Source organism: Brassica napus, chromosome C6 (assembly GCF_020379485.1).
Source record: "Brassica napus cultivar Da-Ae chromosome C6, Da-Ae, whole genome shotgun sequence".
Taxonomy (NCBI): Eukaryota; Viridiplantae; Streptophyta; class Magnoliopsida; order Brassicales; family Brassicaceae; genus Brassica; species Brassica napus.
In genome coordinates this window covers 7995610-8015169 of record NC_063449.1, presented here as the reverse complement: position 1 = coordinate 8015169, position 19560 = coordinate 7995610, and the positions used below count along the sequence as shown (strand labels likewise).

Genomic DNA, 19560 nt, shown 5'->3' with positions numbered 1-19560 from the left:
AGCGTCAAATTAGAGTCTTAAAGGTTCAACCTTTATCCTCAAGGCTTTGTGAATTGTGCCACTGACCCTTTTTTGAAAGTGAGTTCCAAGAAAGCACACGTATCTTATACAATCATGGTAAAAACTAACAGATGCAGCTTTTGCCCATCACTAGAACTAGGACCCAAAAAAACTAAAAGAAAATCTAATTAGAGTTCCAGTTACTGTGTTGATCCGATCATCCTCCATATGTTGTCTGAGGTTAGTCATAATAGCTTTTTGTTGATTACATAATATCCTAAAGCTTGACTGATCTCTTTAACCTTTTCTCTTGTGTTTCCATGTTAAAAACCCCTCTTAAGCTTTGGTATATATACACAATTTCTTTTCTACTTCCATCTTTTATCAGTCTTTACCTCTCTGCACTCAAAACAAGAAAAAAAAAAACAAATGAAGTTAAGCAACAAAAGGTAACAGTTTTATAGGAGTTTCAAGTTACTTCATGGCGTAATTGCTCACCTTTCAATCAGTACACTTGTTTCTTTCTACCTATAGTGAGTGAGCCTGAAAAGGTAAAAGATGGTTTGGGTTTAGAGAATATGCTATTTTGTTATGAGATACTATCTGAGTTTAGGTTGAACATACCCATTCCTCTGCTTTGGTATCAGACTCAGTTTGGAGTGTTTCTTCAGACTTAATAGGGAAACCAAACAAGCTATCAGGAAGAGTATTCTCCGGACTTGTCTCTTGCCTTGAGAAATGATAAATAAGAACGTGTGTAAGAACTAATGAAGTAGCTTATTTAGGCCTTAATTCAAATCACTCGTTTACCTGTTGTGGAACTCGTTACTGTATCCGCATACTTTGTTGTTGTTTGGTACTAGATGAAGATGGCTTTCACCTCTATCACTATCACCTGCCAAGAAAAAAGATCATCAATGAAGGCCGAGAAAAGAAAGCTTAAAAGGTCAACAAGAACAACCTTCTGTGGTTTCTTCCATGCTGCTTTCTGGTTGAAAGAGAAGACTATGGTTGAACCGAGGTGGGAGATGAGAAGGAGAGCCGATAGAAAGACTACGCTGGAGATGATGAACAGACTCATTCTCCCTCCCAGGCAATTGCAGAGCCAAGAACCTTCTTCTTTGGAGTTCTACTTCAATGGCATGTTGTGCATCAGCTTTCCTTCTCATAATCTCTTGTGTGTTCCTTGAAAACATCCTTGGACCTGGTAATGAAAAGACAACTGAAGAGTTACAATCTCAGTAAAGAAAGAAACAAAAAATACAATTCTTAACTCAACACAGAAACTAACCCAGGTGACATTCATAGAGATTCATTTCAGAAGGACTTGAAGGAGAGTAGTTCCCTCTCTCCAACAGCTGCTGAAGTTGCTGCTGTTGCCACTTGCTATCATTTCACCAAACCATAATAAGTAAACAAACCCAAAACAGACTAAAAGACACAAAGAGGGATCAAGGTACATTACTTTTGAAGGATCTTTCCTTTCTCCTTGTACGGTTTAACAAGCACACGTGAGTCACAGATGAAATGAGGGTTGCCTCGAGCCAATACGATCCTCACAGTTTCAGCATTAGAGAAAGTAACAAACCCATACATCCTTTGCTGCTGATATGGTATCCTCACATCTTCCACAGCTCCAAAGTCACTATAAATTCAAAGAAGATGCCATCACTCTGTCAACAACAAACAAATAAACAATGATGGCTTGATGATTCTCTCTTAACATTACCTGAAATAAGAGGAGACGTCTGCATCAGTGAATGAGCTTTCAGATGGAAATGTCAAGTAGATCTGTCTAGAGACTGAGTCATCTCTCTCATGCCCACTTGGACTGTAATAGTAACCACTTTCTTCTCCTTGTCTGCAAGAAACAAAGAAAAAAAAACATTATTTCTTGTAAAGTCAGAGTCTTTCACAAACACAGATCAAAAAGATTCAAACTTTACCTTAGCGCCATGAGCTGAGCCATTCTCTGTTGCTGAGCTAACTTCATCCTCATCATCCCCTCTCTCTGTAAGCAAACGTAGCCACTCTCAACACCAGATGAATCGAACCAATCAACTAAACCGGTCTGTGGAAACCGATAACCGGCTCCTCCTCCTCCAACTCCAAACCCTGGTTCCTCTGGTTCGCCGTCTGCAGAGAAACTCCTCTTGTGCAAACTAGCAAACGGATCCTCTTCGTCGGGAAACGACAAGCGATTGCTTAACTGTTGCTCCTCGCCGTCACGAAATGGGCTAGAATCGAAGTTAGGGTTAGGGTTTCTAGAGAAGTCGAAGAACCCATTACTTGGAGAAGACTGAGACAATGGCTGGTGGTGATGGGGTCTCGAGATATGGTTTCCGTTTGAGGAAAGACCTAAAACGGATTTGGCTTGACGACAGAAAGTCTGTAAGAGAGTGTCGGGACCAAAAGCAAGACGAATCAAATCGGTTTGTTCCATGTCTTGCAATAGAAAGTAGCCAATGAGTTTGGGGGCGTTGTCTGGTTCTAAAGTTCTGATCTTTTTGAAGATTATGGAAGTGGGATCGTCGGGATCCATGGCCGGAAAAGTTTTTGATTTTGTTCTTTTCTCTCAGGGGATGATGAAAAAGGAGACTCTTCTCTTGATTTGCCTCGGAGAATGGTAACGAGCGGGATTATAATGAAAAAGATTATATAACTTTACTTTTTGCCTTTCCTTTTGGTTAATTAGCGTTAAATTGCGATTTAGGGAGTATCAGCATAAATAGGAATTAGGAATCAACCCTCTTCTTCCCCTTTTCTTGGATAAAGTAGCTTTCCTATGGTTAAAAAAAAAAATTAAATACAAGAGAACCTCTATAAATTAATAATGTTGGGACTTTAAAATTTTATTAATTTATAAAGATATTAATTTACAAAAGTTTCCTATTTTAGATTTTTTTCTATTTTTGAATATTTTTATTAATAAAACAAGAAAATATTTGATTTTACCATATGTAAATTATTTAAATTTTAGAAATTTGACTTTCATATTATTTTATTATCTTATTTGGTGTATATTTTTATGTTTCATATAATTGTTATGTAGTTTTCGATATAATTTTACTAAATATTATCAAAATATATTAAAATATTAAGAAAAATATAAGTATTTTTATTGTGAATATAAAACCAACAATATAATGTTTAGTTTATACTTATATAAAATATATATAGAGATAGATTATTAATTTATGATTTTAATGGGACTATATATTTACATAGGAGTTTTAAAAATATTATTATCTTATTATTTTATCGATTTGTGTCATTTTTTACACCGGTTCAAGTTGAAACCGACAAAATTTATTAATTTATGGAGATTATTAATTTATCGAGTATTAATTTATAGAGGTTCTACTGTAAACAAAAAAAATTAAAAAAAATGTATTACATTTTCACTCAAATGCTATTTTGAAAAATATTTATTGGTATTCTTAAATCAGGTAAAATAAATGTATGAATTGAAATAATAATTTTTCCTAGATTTGTTTTGTTGGGTAAGATTAGAAAGCAATGTTCAAGTAGAATGATTCAATGTGAACAAATGAAACAGTGATGATTATCATCAAAGACATGGAGCAGTATTAGTATGTATACAAACCAAAATATGATATAGTAGTATCTTAATTGTTAACTGATAAAATAATCTTATACAATAAAGTAGAGTTTAGTCTCTCCTCCTTCTTCCACATCATCAGAGAAGGAGGGGCAATTGAGGACACGTGGCACCTCAAGAAATCTACAATTTTTATTAACATTTACGGGTCTTTTCGTGGGCCTGTTATTTTTAATATTGAATCTTAGTATTTGGCCTACATCGTCGTCTTCTTCCTACCCTAATTTCGAGTTCCTCTGCAAAAATGGCATAGTAACGCTTAGGTTTAGCATTAAGAGCTCGACATTTACATTCACATTAACTCACACTAATCGGATGCATCCACGACGTCTTAGTAATTGCCCCACCACCCTCTGCTTCAGCTTCTTCATAATCAAACACCTCTAAATAGCCACCTCCCTGTCGATCGTTTTCACAGATTCATTACACCCTTCCTCTCCTCATACTCTGACAAGCATCCAGTAGTCATGGCCGCTTCCCAGCTATCGCTTTCCTATTTGAATCCCAGACGTTGTTCTCAGGTCGTTGTCATCCGCCTTCTCTGCTTTTGGGAAGCTAGGAATATGAAGTAAGGTGGGACTACTCTTGGATGATAAGGTTGTTCCTACTGTGTTACTATCATTACAACGCTTCGTCCTTTTCATTCAAATATTGAAAACATTCATTCTGTCAGGCTTGCTCATTGGATTTGTAAGCCTGATTTCTTCTATGGTGGTGCTAGATTTAAATTTTAGATATCATGTATGTGTTGGATGGGATTAATGATTGCAAGGAATAAATAGGCACAAGGAAAGCTATGGACGATGTTGGGATCTGATTCTTAAGCTCAGGTACCTTCCCTTTAATTGTTTATTACATGCTTAGACATAATAACAACTTACATTCTAATTTTGCAGGATGCAATTCGTGTAGCCGTTGCAAGAATCAGAAGCTTCATAACCTAAGGACGAGAAATCACGGTTACATAACTTCAGAGTTGTCCATGCTAGCGCTAAGGTATGTATGGCTTTGCTTCACTTTCTTTACTCATATTTATCCTTAAGCTGAAGCTTACAAAATACTATCTACCATTGATATCAGTAGAGAACTTTTCAGTGTATGACAACATATGTGATTGCAAGAATTCATGACGTTAAGCAACATTGTGTTCTGAATCTGTTTCTTATGGTGTTGATGTGGCCGTTTGAACTCCACGTGGATCATTGATCTAATTAAGCGAGGAGATTTAAATCTATATGGGGTTCAGTTTCCTTTTATTTGTTATGTTAGGTATGCTCTTAGTTGAGAGTGTTGAGACTTTCAAACTGTTAGATGGACGAAGGCAACATTTGATTGCATTTAAGGCAATTTGATCATATATTTCAAGAGGGAGGATTACACTGATAAATAAAGAAGAGCAACAGAACCTCCCTTTATCTTTCTGGCAGCTCCATCACCAGGCAACAGATATTGTTTTCAGCAGTTCTATATGGTGTTGTAGTCGGATTTTCCAAATACTTTGGGTGAGTAGGGGTATGAACAAGAGCAGAGTGATCAGTGTCCACAACATCTTCTTTTGCATCTTTGTTATACATCTGAAAGACATGCGAGTGCATATTAAAGCAGCATCTTTGATCTTTCAGAAACAAAAGTTATCTTTTTGTACGTTGTTCTTTCCTGCAGAATGATGGAAGACTAAAGAGAGAGAGACAGAGAGAGCAAGAAACGTGACTGCAGGTAAAAAAATGATCTGTGAACATTAAACTGCATTAAAGTTAACTTGATTGCTTCCACCGCTGATATTTTATTTTTCTTTTGCGTTTTTTCTATTCTGGATGAATAATAGAGAGCTTAATCAAGTGTTGTGATGCACACGTAAGCTATCATTGGCGGGTGAACTATTTATGCGACGGGCGTGATTTGCCTCAGTTTTTGGAAGATCATCATGGGAATTTCCCCTGAGAATGACTTATTTGCAAGGTTCAAGACTCTAAGTCTGGTCAAACCTGAAAGAGAGGCTGGGATGCTTCCCTTGAGTTCATTGTTGGAAATATCAAGAACTTTGAGATTCCTTAACTCCGAGAAAATCGCTGGTAATGGACCCGAGTTAGTAGTTAGGTGTAAGATAGAGATGAGTCAGGTTCTTGAGGATGATGATGTAAGAAAATGGCTTCTGTTTTTCTGTAACAAATAATTCTTTAGCTGGAGAATTTTTGCAGGTTAAAAATATGTTATATATTGTGAAATTAGATAGATACTGGGGCAAGTTGCTTGTAAAAAATATTTGTTTTATAGTCTGAGAAAAAACAAGATGCAGCCATTAACAAATGATGACTATTTCTCTGCATTTTAGTTTTCTGACTGTTCTATTATTTAATTTTTTTTGCGTGAAACATTTTCGCAGTAACAATTTTTTTTACTGTAATGTAAAGCAATCAGGGTAAGCCGTGACCGGTGTAAATTTCAAGGCGATCAACTCTTTTTTAGTTAAAGTTGAAATAATCTACAACATTTCAAAGTTAAAAAACTACAACATTTTATGATAGTTTACAATATTTTCTTATTTACTTTTGTATTAGGGGTTATCCACAAGGAGAAGCACAACTAAAGATTAATTAATAAATAATCAAAAAGATTTCCAAAAAAATAAGAAATCTAAAAAATATATATATAACAATAAATTTTGATGAAAATATACTATATAACCCAAAACACACAAAAATAAGAAAAACACATAAATATCTAAATAAATAGGCAGCTTAGAATAAAACTTAGGGATTTTTTTACGATATTGTCTTTTAATGATCATCAAATGAAATTAAAGGAAATTAACAAGAAATTGATGAAAAACAAAACTAAAGTAGAATACAATCAAATAATCTTTTAATAAAAATATTCAAAAACCAAAAGATATACTCTTTCTGTTTTTTTTTAAATGTAAGTTTTATTATTTTCACCCATATTAATAAAATATTAAATATTTATTATTGACATATTAATCTGTAATAAACTATATCCCAGAACTTTTAATCAATATAATTAAAAAAAACAATTTGTTTTTGAACTGTGAAATTTAAAATAAACAATGTATTGTAAGTGTAAAAATGTATCTTTCTAAAATATATGTTATTTTTTAAAATATGAGTCTTTTCTAAAAAGGAAAAGTATATACCTCAAAAATAAACACAAGAACAAAAAAAATATGTAAAATAAAGGAAAAAGTTATGTCATGAATTTCGGAAAGTCCTCAAAATACAAATAAAATACTATTATGAAAACAAAATGTATATTCATATAATATAAATGAGAGACGCAATATAATATAATTTTACAAAGATAATAATAAAATAATAAACAAATCAAAAGACTTACACTGTTAAAATATATTCTCATAAAAACTATCACAATAATTCTATTACTAAATTTAGTTTTTGAAATAAAATTTGGAGCTAGATATCAAAATATGAAACAGTTTCAACTGATAAGATGATAAAAATGAGTAAATGATTCAACAGTTTACACATAATAAATAAAAATCTTGGAGCATGATTAAGAATTAACTTACTAGATTCAGGATCCCCTTAAAGACAAAGTGTTTAACCAATACGGTCATAATAAAGTTCCTAACAAATTGCCACATCGCTGACATGAACAAAGTATGCAAAGATCGTTACTATTTAAGTAGATTATCACAAAAACCATGCATTTACATTATTCATTTTCAAACTAAAATTTACTTTGTAATGACTATCAACTATTTCTCTAACTTTAATTATATCAATTAGTTATGTTATTCTTTATGACCTTAGCAACTTCTAAACAAATTAATACATTGTAGTCGTTTACCACTATCAAATGGATCGAAAAATATCATTTTTTCAACATATTTTCATCTTCATATTTTTGAAAATAGTTTCTTTATTAATACTATAAAATAAATTGTAAATTCATTACGAGATAAAACATACAAGAACCCGGCGCGTAGCGCCGGAAAACCACTAGTTTCAAATAATTTGATATCATGAAAGCTTAAAAAGGCATGCTATGATTCAGTCTCGAGTGATATCTTTATTATTATTATCATTATCAGCTTTTTAGATAAAAAAATAGTTTTTTTTTTGTTGTTTCGGAAAAATCCTCACGATTAACGTTTGTAACAAAATATCTTTGTCGTTGGAAGTAAACAAACAAAATAGAATGTGGTAAATATATCTCGTAAATCAGGGAACAAAATCACAAACTTAGATTAACAAAAAGCTAAAATCTTATAAACGGAAGCTAGAATCATAATTTATGTAACTGGAATATTTGATTCCACTGTTTAACGTTTTAAAAAATTCAAAAAGAATTACAGGTTACAGAGTTATGTTTTAATCTCTAATGGTTATCTCTCTTAATCTATTATCTTTGATCTATTGATTCATTAAACGGTATGTTTTGTTTGCGATAAGACCAGAGAAGAAACAATGCCGAGTAGGAAGAACAGAGGGAACACCCAGTGGACGGGCTAACTCTGGCCATCGTCTTGGCTTGTATCACCGTTTTCATTGTTGCCATTTTCATCAACGTCTGCCCCCAAGACGGCCGCTGGTCGCTGGAGCCAAGGGAGATTGCGTTGCAAGGTTTCTCCGTAGGTTCTTGTTCCAGCCACTCAAAGAGAACCTCTCTTAAACACATCTTCTTCATTGTAAGAATTCTGTATGTTTCAAAATAAAAGTGTCAATCTTTTTCCTTCCAAGAGTGAACGTTTTGATCAGTCTGATCCTTTACTGCCTTACAAATCAGGTTCATGTTTGTTTTATGTTTCAAAAGTATCATTCGTTCATCTTTTTTTACCAGAGTTGCGTTTGATTTTTTTATGCTTGATTCTTTGACGCTTTAGAATTCAAGTTCAAACTTGTGGTTTCAGATTGGAGAAGATGGGAGCTTCAGAATGGAGCAAAATTCATGAATGGTAGAGAAGCCCACAAAGATACAATTGAATGTTAATTATTTAAGGTTTTTAAAAGACGCCAAGTGTAACCTCCTTGTAAAAGTATTAAGTTAGGTGGACACATGAGATAGTGAAACCCAGTTAGTTTTTGTTTAGTAGAAACACATTTTCATTCTCACCTTCGTTTGCATCTGATTCATCCATACGATGGTTGAAGTCTGATTTCTAACATCTTATTTTGGATGTGGAGATACTTTAAGATTTTTTTTCTTTGATTATATAATGTTTACTAAACCCTAAATTGTCTCAAATTCTCTGTCAAATTTTTTAAATTTTATTGATCGAGAAACACGAAACTGACACCAAACCAGATATCAAATTAGACCTGTTTTTCTTTATTTTTTGAGCCAGGTTACGTGATTGATACATAATATTTAGAATTAGTTGAATAAAGTGTAAGATAAAATTAAATATATTGTTTGCTCTGTGATTTAATCCCGTTGGACGTGTAGAATCTGTATGTAATAATTGTTGTGATTGTTGTAGTCCGACAAATGTTTTGTTGGAAATTATTTTTTTTTTTTCTGAAAAAGGCTATTGCTGGAAATTATTTGACTTAATTTATAGTTGTGCTCAGTGTTCCTTTTGTCATTTTTTCTATCTTGTTTGAAAACCTCTTTTCTCAAAATCGAACCATTTGAAGCTTTTGTTGTAACCATTTACATAGGGTGACAAAGTTCAGACATTTGCAAACTACACTCTAGAAAGTCTACATCTTTTCTCAAAAAAAAAGCCTGCACTCTAGAAAGTCTGTAGAAATATCATTTTTTTAATCATTTAAGCATGGAGTATCAATCAAAGTGGAGACTTATTACACTCTGGTCAACACAACATTTTCAACAGAATGCGTGTGGCTACTCTCCCTCTTTAGCCCACTGAATGACCTGCAAACATGGTAAATAAAGATAATGCATCTAAATAAAGATGGTTGAGGATATGAGAGAGAGAGAGAGAGAGAGAGAGAGAGAGAGAGAGAGAGAGAGAGAGAGAGAGAGAGAGAGAGAGAAGAGTGCAACATAAGGCTTACCAAATGACGTAGGTGGAAATGGGTGCTCGACAATGCTTTTTCGTGTTTTGCCATGAACTAAACAGAACCATAACCTGTATAATGTCCAGCATATATTCCTCTTTGTAAGTCTGAGACCCTCAATTCACATAAACAACAAAACGTAAATGATTGTGGTTGATCTTGCTCGGAATAGTAAATCTAACAATAGTTTTAATTCTGACAGAGGCTAATGTCACATCCCCGTGTAGCTGTTGTAAATTATTTATAAAGATAGTCATAAACCGAAACGATGCATAAGACCAGAACTTCAGTAAGTGCGCTGTTACCTGCCAAATGGACTGATTGTCTTAGTTCTTTCTTGGTTGCCTCAACAGCTAACTTTTCACATGTAGCTTTGTTGAGGATTTTCTGAATCTTTCCCAACCGTCACTCTCCATTTGCGTTCAGAAAATTTTAACTTTAAGGCAAGCCCATCCAGAGAAGCTCCCTGAAATCAAACAGAAATGAGTTGCTGTGATATTAAATCCAATCAACTCGCAGTTTCAAAGAGACAACTATTATACACATGTACATCTCTGAGTCGAATTCTACAAAACTATAACCGCTTGAAACATTTTTCACATTCCTTACACACTTTATTATCTGCTTATATGGATTAAAATTAAAAAAAAAACACTAAAACAGAGTCATGGTTAAAAGCAAATCATTCATCCATGTGTCAGCAATGAAAAAAAAGGCTTACCTTCACACTCAGAATCTTTCCTTGGTTCACCAGGTCTATTAAATACTTCTTCAAACTCTCATGATCTCATTAGTGTCTTGAAGCTCAGATTCATAACATGAATGACATTTGACTGAAATATAATACACACCAAGAATTCTCTTTCGAATCCGACCCTGTTCTACCACCGCCACGACCGGGATTAACCCAAAGGGAAACTCCATCTCCGGGAGGCTGCCAGAGATCCGGGGGGTCTCCTTGAGAGCACAAAAGAGCAGACTTTACACCGTTCACCTTCTCTGCACCTCAATTCGTAGCTTAACACCTCTCTCTCTCTCTCCTCCCGTAGGCTTGAGAGAAGAGATCTTGTTACGGTGGTGGTTGGAGTCGCGGCGTGGAAACGGTTCAAGATGAAGTATTGAAAGCGAGAGAGGGTGAGTGAAGCGGTTTTTCTGGAGGTCTTTGACCTCAAAGCTTGCGGCCATGGCGGGTTAACAGGAAAAAAAATCAAAGTGAGGGAAAGTTAATCAGCAATCGATTAACATCATCCAGTTCAAGCTGAGATTTTTGGAGATGGGTATGCGAGAAATGAAGGAAAGATTGAAAATTTTGGAGATATGGTGATGTATGGTTTTGAGAGATGGGAAGCTAGCCTTTTTATAGCCTTTTGGAGATATGGTGATGTATGTTACCTTTATTAATATACGTGTTCTTCGTTACGCACCGTTATAGCTTTCCAATCTCTCAAAACCATACATCACCGTCTGCCGATCGAAGAGAAACGAAGAACACGAAGGTTTCGCATCGCAACTGATTAGGGTTTCCTTCGACATTTGTGGTCGATGGGTCGCAAACGTACGCACGACATAAAGCCCAAAGCGAAGCCCGCAATTATGATAAGTGCATGTTAATGAAACGATGCGTTTCATACGTGTCGGAACAGTATCACGCGAAGCGAATTTGTGACCTGTCAGCTGACGTAAATAGCCTGGGAAGGATCCAAACCTTCTTTTATATATATAGATAGATAAATATATATATATATATATAGATAATCTCATAATCAAGTTAAATTATTGAGACGTGCATTTAATACCACGAAAAGATTTAAACTCCTCAAAGAAAATTTGCGATCTCATAATTACCTCTCATCATTCTTGTCGTGAATATGGAGGACGGAGAAACCACACCGACCACTTGCTTGCATGCCACGGAACCAAGACCCATGAAAAACCCCAAGTTGATGGTGAAGCAATAGAAACAGAGGAAATTACAAAACTCTAAAACCACCAAAGGTCGACAGAAGATAAAGATCAAGGAGATCAAAGAGGAGAACCGAAGACAAGTAACATTTTCGAAACGCCGAACCGGTCTTTTCAAAAAAGTGGCTGAACTAAGCGTCCTTTGCGGCACACAGATTGGTATAATAAAATTTTTACGTTGTGATAGAGTCTACTCGTTTAGTAATAAAAAAAGTACTTGCGTATGGCTCCGGTGACGCTAAGGTATAAGTTTGGTGATGATGTGGCAACCGAACGAGTGGAAGACAATGGTTTTATGTGGTGGATGAGGGCGGTGGAGAGTGTACCGAAAGAAGATATGGAAGAGTATATGAAGGGGTTGAGTGGTTTAAGGGATAATTTGTGGACGAGGATTTATGAGTTGGGTGGTGATCCGACGATGCAGATTAATGCTCAGGCGTTTCCAAGTCGAATGGCTCTGGTTTACTGGGAAATGATGGATGAAAATCTGGTGATTAGGTACGATCAAGATGAAGCAGTTAACGGGTGTATATGTGGACTTTGCGGCGATTCCGTTTCTGTCTCAAAACCGTAGGCAGTGAAGTGTTTTCATTAATATATTTACACTTCGGTGTTATACCTATATGTTTATCTAAATTATTTACATTGGTTTAACTAAATTAATTCATGGTTTTTCACATTTAAGCTTTTAACATTGACTTATTATTCTATTACAAATATCTAGAAATGTTACATAGACAACTATACAATCGACAATTATAGTTGTCTTATGACGATTCATATATAACTGTTATACTTGTAACATCTAAATATCTCATGTGTACATTTCTCTTCACTAATTTTCATAATTGTATTATCGTTTTTTTCTAGACTGAAAATTTGAATTTGTTAGTGTATAGTTATTGATGAACTCGTGGTCTATCCACACTACACGCGGGATATATTGTTTATGTTATTTAAGTAAAACTATTTGTTGTAAGTTATTGTTGTTGTGTGAAATATTAGCATTTGGAAGAGTTGATTGTGTGAATGTTCTGTTTAAAAAAAAAAAAATCTTAATATACATCCACATAATTGATTATTTGTTATTTGCGCTTGCGAATTATCAAAAATGATTTGATTTCTTTAAGTATAAATATGTAGGAAATTATCTTTTTTTTTTTTATTAAAACTGATGAAATAATAAAACGAATTGCTTTCTAAATATTTTAATAGTTGAAAGAGAAAGACAATGATTTTTTGGGTTGGATTTTCTTGATTCTCTTCTTTTTTGGTTGTAGTCTTGTAGATGAAATGTTTAGTTTCAGTTCATGTCTGTAAATTGACTCATATCCTTCTTTTAATGCTTTGATGTTTTTCATTTTGTTTTCAGAGTAGAATTGTGTAGCAGGTGATGAGACCATCAATAGTTTTGCTTAAAAACTAAAGTAGTTTATTATTTTAGAACGAATATATGTAGCATAAAATAAAATGTTATAAAAGAAGATATTGCCATATAACTGGCCCAAATATTTGAGTATGTTATTCTCTATCACAAAACAACCTACTATAATTGGATTAATAATGCCCTTCATGTGCATATAATTATGCAATGATCATGCCAAAACAATAACAAGGAAAAATAGCATTTTATTAGTGTGAGTAGCTTGGTCGGTATATGTTTTAATTAAAATATGATAATTTTTTCCTGATGAAAATCATACCTCAATAAACTGTCTGTCTTTATTAACTAGTCTTATTCAAACTAAATGAAAAAAAGAGAGTAACAACATTCCTCTAGTTCCACTTTTTCTTGTAGTGTCCACCTTCTTCAATCATGCTAGCTATACATTGTTGTACTCTCATATATGTGGTTTCTCATTTCTATCTCTAAAAAGTGGATGCATCATTAGTATATGGTTTCCATATTTAAAAGTCATAACATTTTTGTTATCTGATCCATAAAAATAAATAAATAATTAAAATAAATAGATAATCCAAAAATAAAATAAAATAAAAATATTTTACCACAAAAATAAAACTTATTAACTTCTTAAAATTCTAATAACTTATATAATAACTTTAGTAAATGAAAATATTGTAAAATTTGTATACAATATAATATTTATCATATATATATATATATAATTCTTTGAATATATGTATATATATGCATGTAACGGATCGATCAGATATCCGTTCCTAAAAATATTAGACTTGTAATTTGCTTCGTTTCTGACGGGTATTGCATATTAGTATTTTCTTTGCTTCGTAGAGTTACGGATATCCAGTTTTTCTATTCGAATCGGAACGGAGAACGAATTGAACCAAAATTTACGGATATTTGTCAAATCGTACTTGTATCAATAGGTAAATAGGTTATTATACTTTAACCGAAGAGACACACAAACAAAGAATAGGTCGCCATGGGTATTTCCAAATTTCCGTAACTTTGGAAAAGAATAATACTTTATAATTCCTAACTAAAACTAAAATATACACTAATCTTCAAAGATTGTCATATCTAAACTATGTAGAATAAGGGAAAGCTATTTATTTTGTAATTTCAAAAATGAAAAAAATACCAGAACACTAAGTCAAATACATGACAAATTCATGAACCGTACTTGTTTATGCAAAGAAAATTTATGACTTTCTGTCAAACTGAACTTACATGTTGAAACTTGCAAGTTTGAAGTTGGGACATTTATAGAGAACAATTTCTACAGTATTGTAGCGAAAGTTCAACCAGAGGGCCGAACTTGCCACCTAGTTTTTTGTGTCTTTATACGTTAAAAAAGAAGAAGATAACTTCAACATTAAGACACAAACATTACTGCACCAATAAAAAGCAGCTGAATGCAAAAGAGAAACTCAATAGCACAAATTCTATTCATTTTTGGACAACACACACAGCTCTAATCTTTTACAACCCACACATAAACTTTAAGAAAACATATATTGTACCAGAAGGTTAACATAATCTAAAAGAGAATGAGAAATTCAACAACACCATCAACATTATATTGTTCTTTATCAGGCCCGACTCAAGAAATGGGTGGGCCATGTGCCATCTAACACTTTTTCTGCTATGTTTGTATATGATTGTAAAAAATTGGACCTTGTTACAAAAGTCAAGATGGTTTCGTAAGGAAATGAAGATGGAGCCCATACCATTAATGTTCACAGTAATATTTGTCGAAATATCTGTCTATATAAGAGATTGTAATACGTTCATTTTACTTTGCCCCCTTCGAACGTAATAACATCAAACTCTCTTCTTTGGTATACTACTTCTTCCTCTTATTTATTATGATTCTTATTTTTTCTAATTCTTCCTCTACCTTTTCTCATATTTACGTAACATGATCAAACAAATAAACACCTCATATATACAAAACACAAATAAAATAATATATAATATAATTATAACACGTTATCAGCACGATCACTCTATTATTAAAATTCGTTCTTTTGATTATCATGTTCGGAGTGGGGCCTCCATTTTTATTTGTTACGTTTATGATTACCGGAGTGCAGCCCTGCCGCCCCGCTTCTTATTGTTAATTTTATAATGGTGATGAATTACAATTCTGCTGTGTTAGGAATTGTGGCCAAATTGAGAAATTGTGGTGAAACGATCACCGAATCTCAAATGCTTGAGAAGACATACACCACATTCTACAAGAGCCACATCACCCCACAACAACAGTACAGGTTGCGGGGATATACCAAATTTTCGGAATTGATTGTGGCGCTTCTCATAGCAGAAAAGAACAATGAGCTTCTGATCAAGAATCACATGACTCGTCCAACTGGTTCTAAACCGTTTCCTGAAGCAAACACATTAGATGCGAAGAAACCAGTCAAGAAAAATAAGGCCTTTCGGAGTCGCGGTCGTGGCCGTCTAAACTACCGTAGACGTGGACGAAAGTACAATCTACAAGATAGGAAGTCATTCCAGTGGGTCCGCTCTGAGCAATCCCCTAATGGAAAAGAACACCAAGGAAATACCTCCCAGAAGCGAGAAGAAGCTTGTTTCAGATGTGGTACTAAGGGACATTGGTCTCGTTTATGTCGTACCCCTGCACACCTTTGTGCTCTATACAAGGAGTCCGTCAAAGGGAAAGAAAAAGAAGTAAACTTTGCGGAACACTCTGAGGGTACAACGCACCTCGATGCGTCTGACTTTGTGAATGATTTCGAGGAGACTGCTATCACGGAAGCCTAAGTGCCCATCATGTAACTCTTGAAATTCCACAAATATACCATAAATAATTGTTGTTTGTGGAAGATTAATGTATAATTGTTGTGTTTTTTTCACCTTCTTATGTATAATTATTGTGTGTTTAATGTTTGCTAATGATGTATAATATTTTATGAATAATATTATCTTAAGTTAATTATTTTTGTTTGTCTCAGGAATGGACATTACAAATGGAACACCAACCAAGATCAATGCTAGAGATATTTGTATACCAGATAGTGGAACAACACACACTATTCTGAAATACAGAAAATATTTTTCTGAACTAAAACCGACAAATATCACTGTTAACACAATATCGGATCCTGCAGACTTGATCGAAGGGATTGGTAAAGCCCATTTCACGTTACCCAATGGGACAAAATTCTCTATAAATAATGCATTATTTTCTCCAAATTCTAAAAGGAATTTGTTGAGTTTTAAAGAAATATATCTTCAAGGATTTGATACTCAGTCTGCAACTGAGGATGGAAAGAAGTATATGTATATTACTCTTGAGAATCGGGAAAACAGAAGGTGTTGGAAAAATTACCAAAACTCCTTTCTGGTCTGCATAATACTTATATAAGTGCCATTGAATCACATTTGGTGATTAAAGAAAATTCTAGTAATTTTACACTATGGCATGATCGTCTTGGTCATCCAGGCACTACAATGATGCGAAAAATCATTGAGAACTCACATGGTCATTCACTGAAACCCCAAGAAGTTTATCAGGGGAATAAAATGACATGTACTACGTGTTCTCTTGGAAAGTTGATTATAAAACCATCGCCAACCAAAATAGATAAAAAGTTACCAAAGTTCATTGAACGAATTCAAGGCGATATTTGTGGACCTATACATCCACCTTGTGGACCATTCTATTATTTTATGGTAATGATCGACGCGTCGAGTAGATGGTCACATGTTCGTCTATTGTCCTCTCGGAATGTGGCATTTGCGAGATTTTTATCTCAGATAATCAAACTAAGAGCTCAGTTTCCTGATTATCCGATAAAGAGAGTTAGACTGGACAACGCTGGTGAGTTTACCTCTCAAGTATTCAATGATTATTGTTGAACACCCTGTCGCTCATGTTCATACAAAAAATGGTTTGGCTGAATCATTAATTAAACGTCTGCAACTGATTGCGAGACCATTGATCATGAAATCTAAACTCCCAACTTCCGTGTGGGGACATGCTATTTTGCATGCAGAAGCACTGATTCGGGTGAGACCAAGTGCATATCACAAATACTCCCCAATACAGTTAGCATTTGGACGAGAACCAAATATTTATGATTTAAGAATTTTTGGTTGCGCTGTATATGTGCCAATTGCACCTCCCAAACGTACAAAGATTGGACCCCAAAGGAGGCTAGGGATATATGTTGGTTGTGACACTCCATCAATTATACGATACCTAGAACCACAAACTGGTGACGTATTTACGGCACGTTTTGCTGATTGCCACTTTGATGAAAAAGTATTCCCAGTTCTTGGGGAGAAAATAAACAAGTAGGAAAGAATATCAAATGGTGTGTACCATCTTTGCTACACCTTGATCCCCCTACAAAACAGTCAGAATTAGAGGTCCGTCGAATTATGCATTTACAAAACATCGCAAATCAACTACCCGATGCTTTTGCAGACACCAAATTGGTTACAAAATCACATATACCGGCTGCAAAATACTGCTCGTGTAGAAATGTCACATGAACGTGGAGTAGACGATAATACACGAGAGTCTAAAATACACTTGAAGCGTGGTAAACCTATTGGTTCTAAGGATAAGAATCCTAGAAAACGAAAGGAGGCAGAAAAACAAAATCCTTCCAATATAGCAGAAAAGTTGGAAGAGATTAACAATGAGGTCGATGAAAATGTTGAACATCATGACTCTGAAGAAAGTCATGAGATTTCTGTTAATTACATTCATAACAGAAAAATATGGAATCGAAACAAAGTGAATGGTGTTGATGATTTTTTCTCATACTTTGTTTCAAAGGAAATAGATGAAGAGAGTGATGACCCTGAACCAAAATCTATCTCGGAATGTCAAAAGAGACATGATTTGATAAAATGGAAAGATGCAATACAAGTTGAACTTGATTCACTTAACAAATGAGAGGTATTTGGTCCTATTATAATCACACCTGAAGCTGTGAAACCAGTTGGGTACAAATGGGTTTTCGTTCGGAAACAAAATGAGAAAAATGAGGTTATGAGATATAAGGCTCGTCTTGAAGCTCAAGGCTTTTCTCAAAGACCTGAGATCGATTATGAAGAAACATATTCTCCTGTTATTGATGCAATCACGTTTAGATTTTTGATGAGTCTTGCGGCTAATCAAAATCTAGAAATGCGTCTAATGGACGTTGTCACTGCATACTTATACGGATCTTTGGACACTGATATCTATATGAGAATCCCTGAAGGATTTAAAATGCTAGAACCATTAAGTTCTAAACCTAAAGAGTTTTGAACAATAAAATTGCAAAGATCATTATACGGTTTAAAACAGTCTGGACGCATGTGGTATAATCGTCTCAGTGAACATCTAACTAAAGAAGGATATGTAAATAGTCCTATATGCCCATGTGTTTTCGTCAAGAAAACATCATCTGGATTTGTTATCATTGCCGTATATGTTGATGACCTAAATATTATTGGGACTAAAGAAGAAATACAAAAGGCATCTGATTATTTAAAAGGAGAATTTGAGATGAAAGACCTCGGACAAACAAAGTATTGTCTTGGCCTGCAAATTGAGCATTCTTAAAAGGGTATATTTGTACACCAGTCTACATATACGAAAAGAGTGTTGAAACGATTCAACATGGACAAAGCAACTCCACTTAGCACTCCTATGGTCGCCAGATCACTTAATGTTGAAAATGATCCTTTTCGACCACATGAACAAAATGAGGAGATAGTTGGTCCTGAAGTGCCATATCTAAGTGCAATAGGAGCACTTATGTATCTCGCTAATTGTACTCGACTCGGTATATCATTTTCCGTTAACCTTTTGGCAAGATTCAGTTCATCTCCTACGCATAGACATTGGAATGAGATCAAACATGTCCTTCGTTATCTTCAAGGAACGATTATTTTATCCTAAAAACACTAACGGAGAAATGGTTGGCTTTGCAGATGCAGGATATTTATCTGACCCTCATAAAGCTCGATCACAAACAGGGTACGTCTTCACGGTTGGAGGAACTGCTATATCATGGCGATCCCAGAAACAAACACTTGTAGCCACTTCCTCGAACCATGCTGAAATAATTGCTCTCCAGGAAGCAAGCAGAGAATGTGTTTGGCTCAAATCAATAAGTCAACACATCCTATCAAGTAGTGGGATCAACGTCAACTCAAAACCGACCATCTTATACGAAGACAATGCATCATGTGTTGCTCAAACAAAGGAAGGATACGTCAAAAGTGATCGAACCAAACATATTCCACCGAAGTTCTTCTCATATACCCAAGAACTCGAGAAGAATAAAGAAATTGAAGTGAGATATGTTCGATCTTGTGACAATGCTGCGGATCTCTTTACAAAGTCATTACCAACTACGACATTTAGAAAACATGTTTACAACATTGGAATGCGTCATAAACAAGACTTGTAGTGATCGCCTACTCGAGGGGGAGCTTCTGAGTTGTACTCTTTTTACCTTGCTATGGTTTTTCCCACTGGGTTTTCCAAGAAAGGTTTTTAACGAGACAACTAAAATGCAATA

At 34.5% G+C, this 19560-nt stretch overlaps 2 protein-coding genes, 2 long non-coding RNA genes and 1 pseudogene across 7 annotated transcripts; 3 read left to right on the top strand and 2 right to left on the bottom strand.

Moving 5' to 3' along the window:
* Positions 1–35: 35 nt before the first annotated feature.
* Positions 36–2752, bottom strand: LOC106389749 (zinc finger CCCH domain-containing protein 55). 3 transcript variants are annotated; one of them, XM_013830087.3, is made up of 9 exons: positions 1947–2751; positions 1730–1861; positions 1466–1645; positions 1292–1386; positions 962–1204; positions 811–895; positions 625–730; positions 499–528; positions 36–399 (listed from the first exon to the last, which is right to left on the bottom strand). In XM_013830087.3, exons 1-8 carry the CDS (start codon positions 2540–2542, stop codon positions 502–504), a joined length of 1464 nt encoding a protein of 487 aa, XP_013685541.2. In that variant the 5' UTR covers positions 2543–2751; the 3' UTR covers positions 36–399; positions 499–501. The 3 variants fall into 3 exon arrangements, with proteins under 3 accessions (XP_013685541.2, XP_048616390.1, XP_013685543.2); XM_048760433.1 differs by having other exon boundaries at positions 499–543; positions 1947–2750; XM_013830089.3 differs by lacking the exon at positions 499–528 and having other exon boundaries at positions 1947–2752.
* Positions 2753–3240: 488 nt separating this feature from the next.
* Positions 3241–5956, top strand: LOC125588723. 2 transcript variants are annotated; one of them, XR_007324852.1, is made up of 5 exons: positions 3241–4219; positions 4405–4452; positions 4519–4618; positions 4892–5338; positions 5448–5956. It is a non-coding gene; the product is annotated as an uncharacterized LOC125588723 (long non-coding RNA). The 2 variants fall into 2 exon arrangements; XR_007324853.1 differs by having other exon boundaries at positions 3242–4219; positions 4519–5338.
* Positions 5957–9211: 3255 nt separating this feature from the next.
* Positions 9212–11184, bottom strand: LOC106402884. Its single transcript, XR_007324851.1, has 4 exons — positions 10346–11184; positions 9930–10090; positions 9622–9695; positions 9212–9478 (listed from the first exon to the last, which is right to left on the bottom strand). It is a non-coding gene; the product is annotated as an uncharacterized LOC106402884 (long non-coding RNA).
* Positions 11185–11492: 308 nt separating this feature from the next.
* Positions 11493–13052, top strand: LOC106384632 (annotated as a pseudogene).
* A 2087-nt stretch (positions 13053–15139) lies between these two features.
* Positions 15140–15796, top strand: LOC106384631. Its single transcript, XM_013824569.2, has one exon. It carries the CDS (start codon positions 15140–15142, stop codon positions 15794–15796), a length of 657 nt encoding a protein of 218 aa, XP_013680023.2.
* The last annotated feature ends 3764 nt before the right edge of the window (positions 15797–19560 follow it).

Bases quoted from the DNA above. Each gene is read 5' to 3' on its own strand.
- LOC106389749 (XM_013830087.3), bottom strand. From the start codon at position 2,542: ATGGATCCCGACGATCCCACTTCCATAATCTTCAAAAAGATCAGAACT. The intron at 1,646-1,729 runs GTAATGTTAAGA...TTGAATTTATAG, and splicing joins GACGTCTCCTCTTATTTCAG to TGACTTTGGAGCTGTGGAAG. The intron at 529-624 runs GTATGTTCAACC...CACTCACTATAG, and splicing joins ATACCAAAGCAGAGGAATGG to GTAGAAAGAAACAAGTGTAC.
- LOC106384631 (XM_013824569.2), top strand. From the start codon at position 15,140: ATGGTGATGAATTACAATTCTGCTGTGTTAGGAATTGTGGCCAAATTG.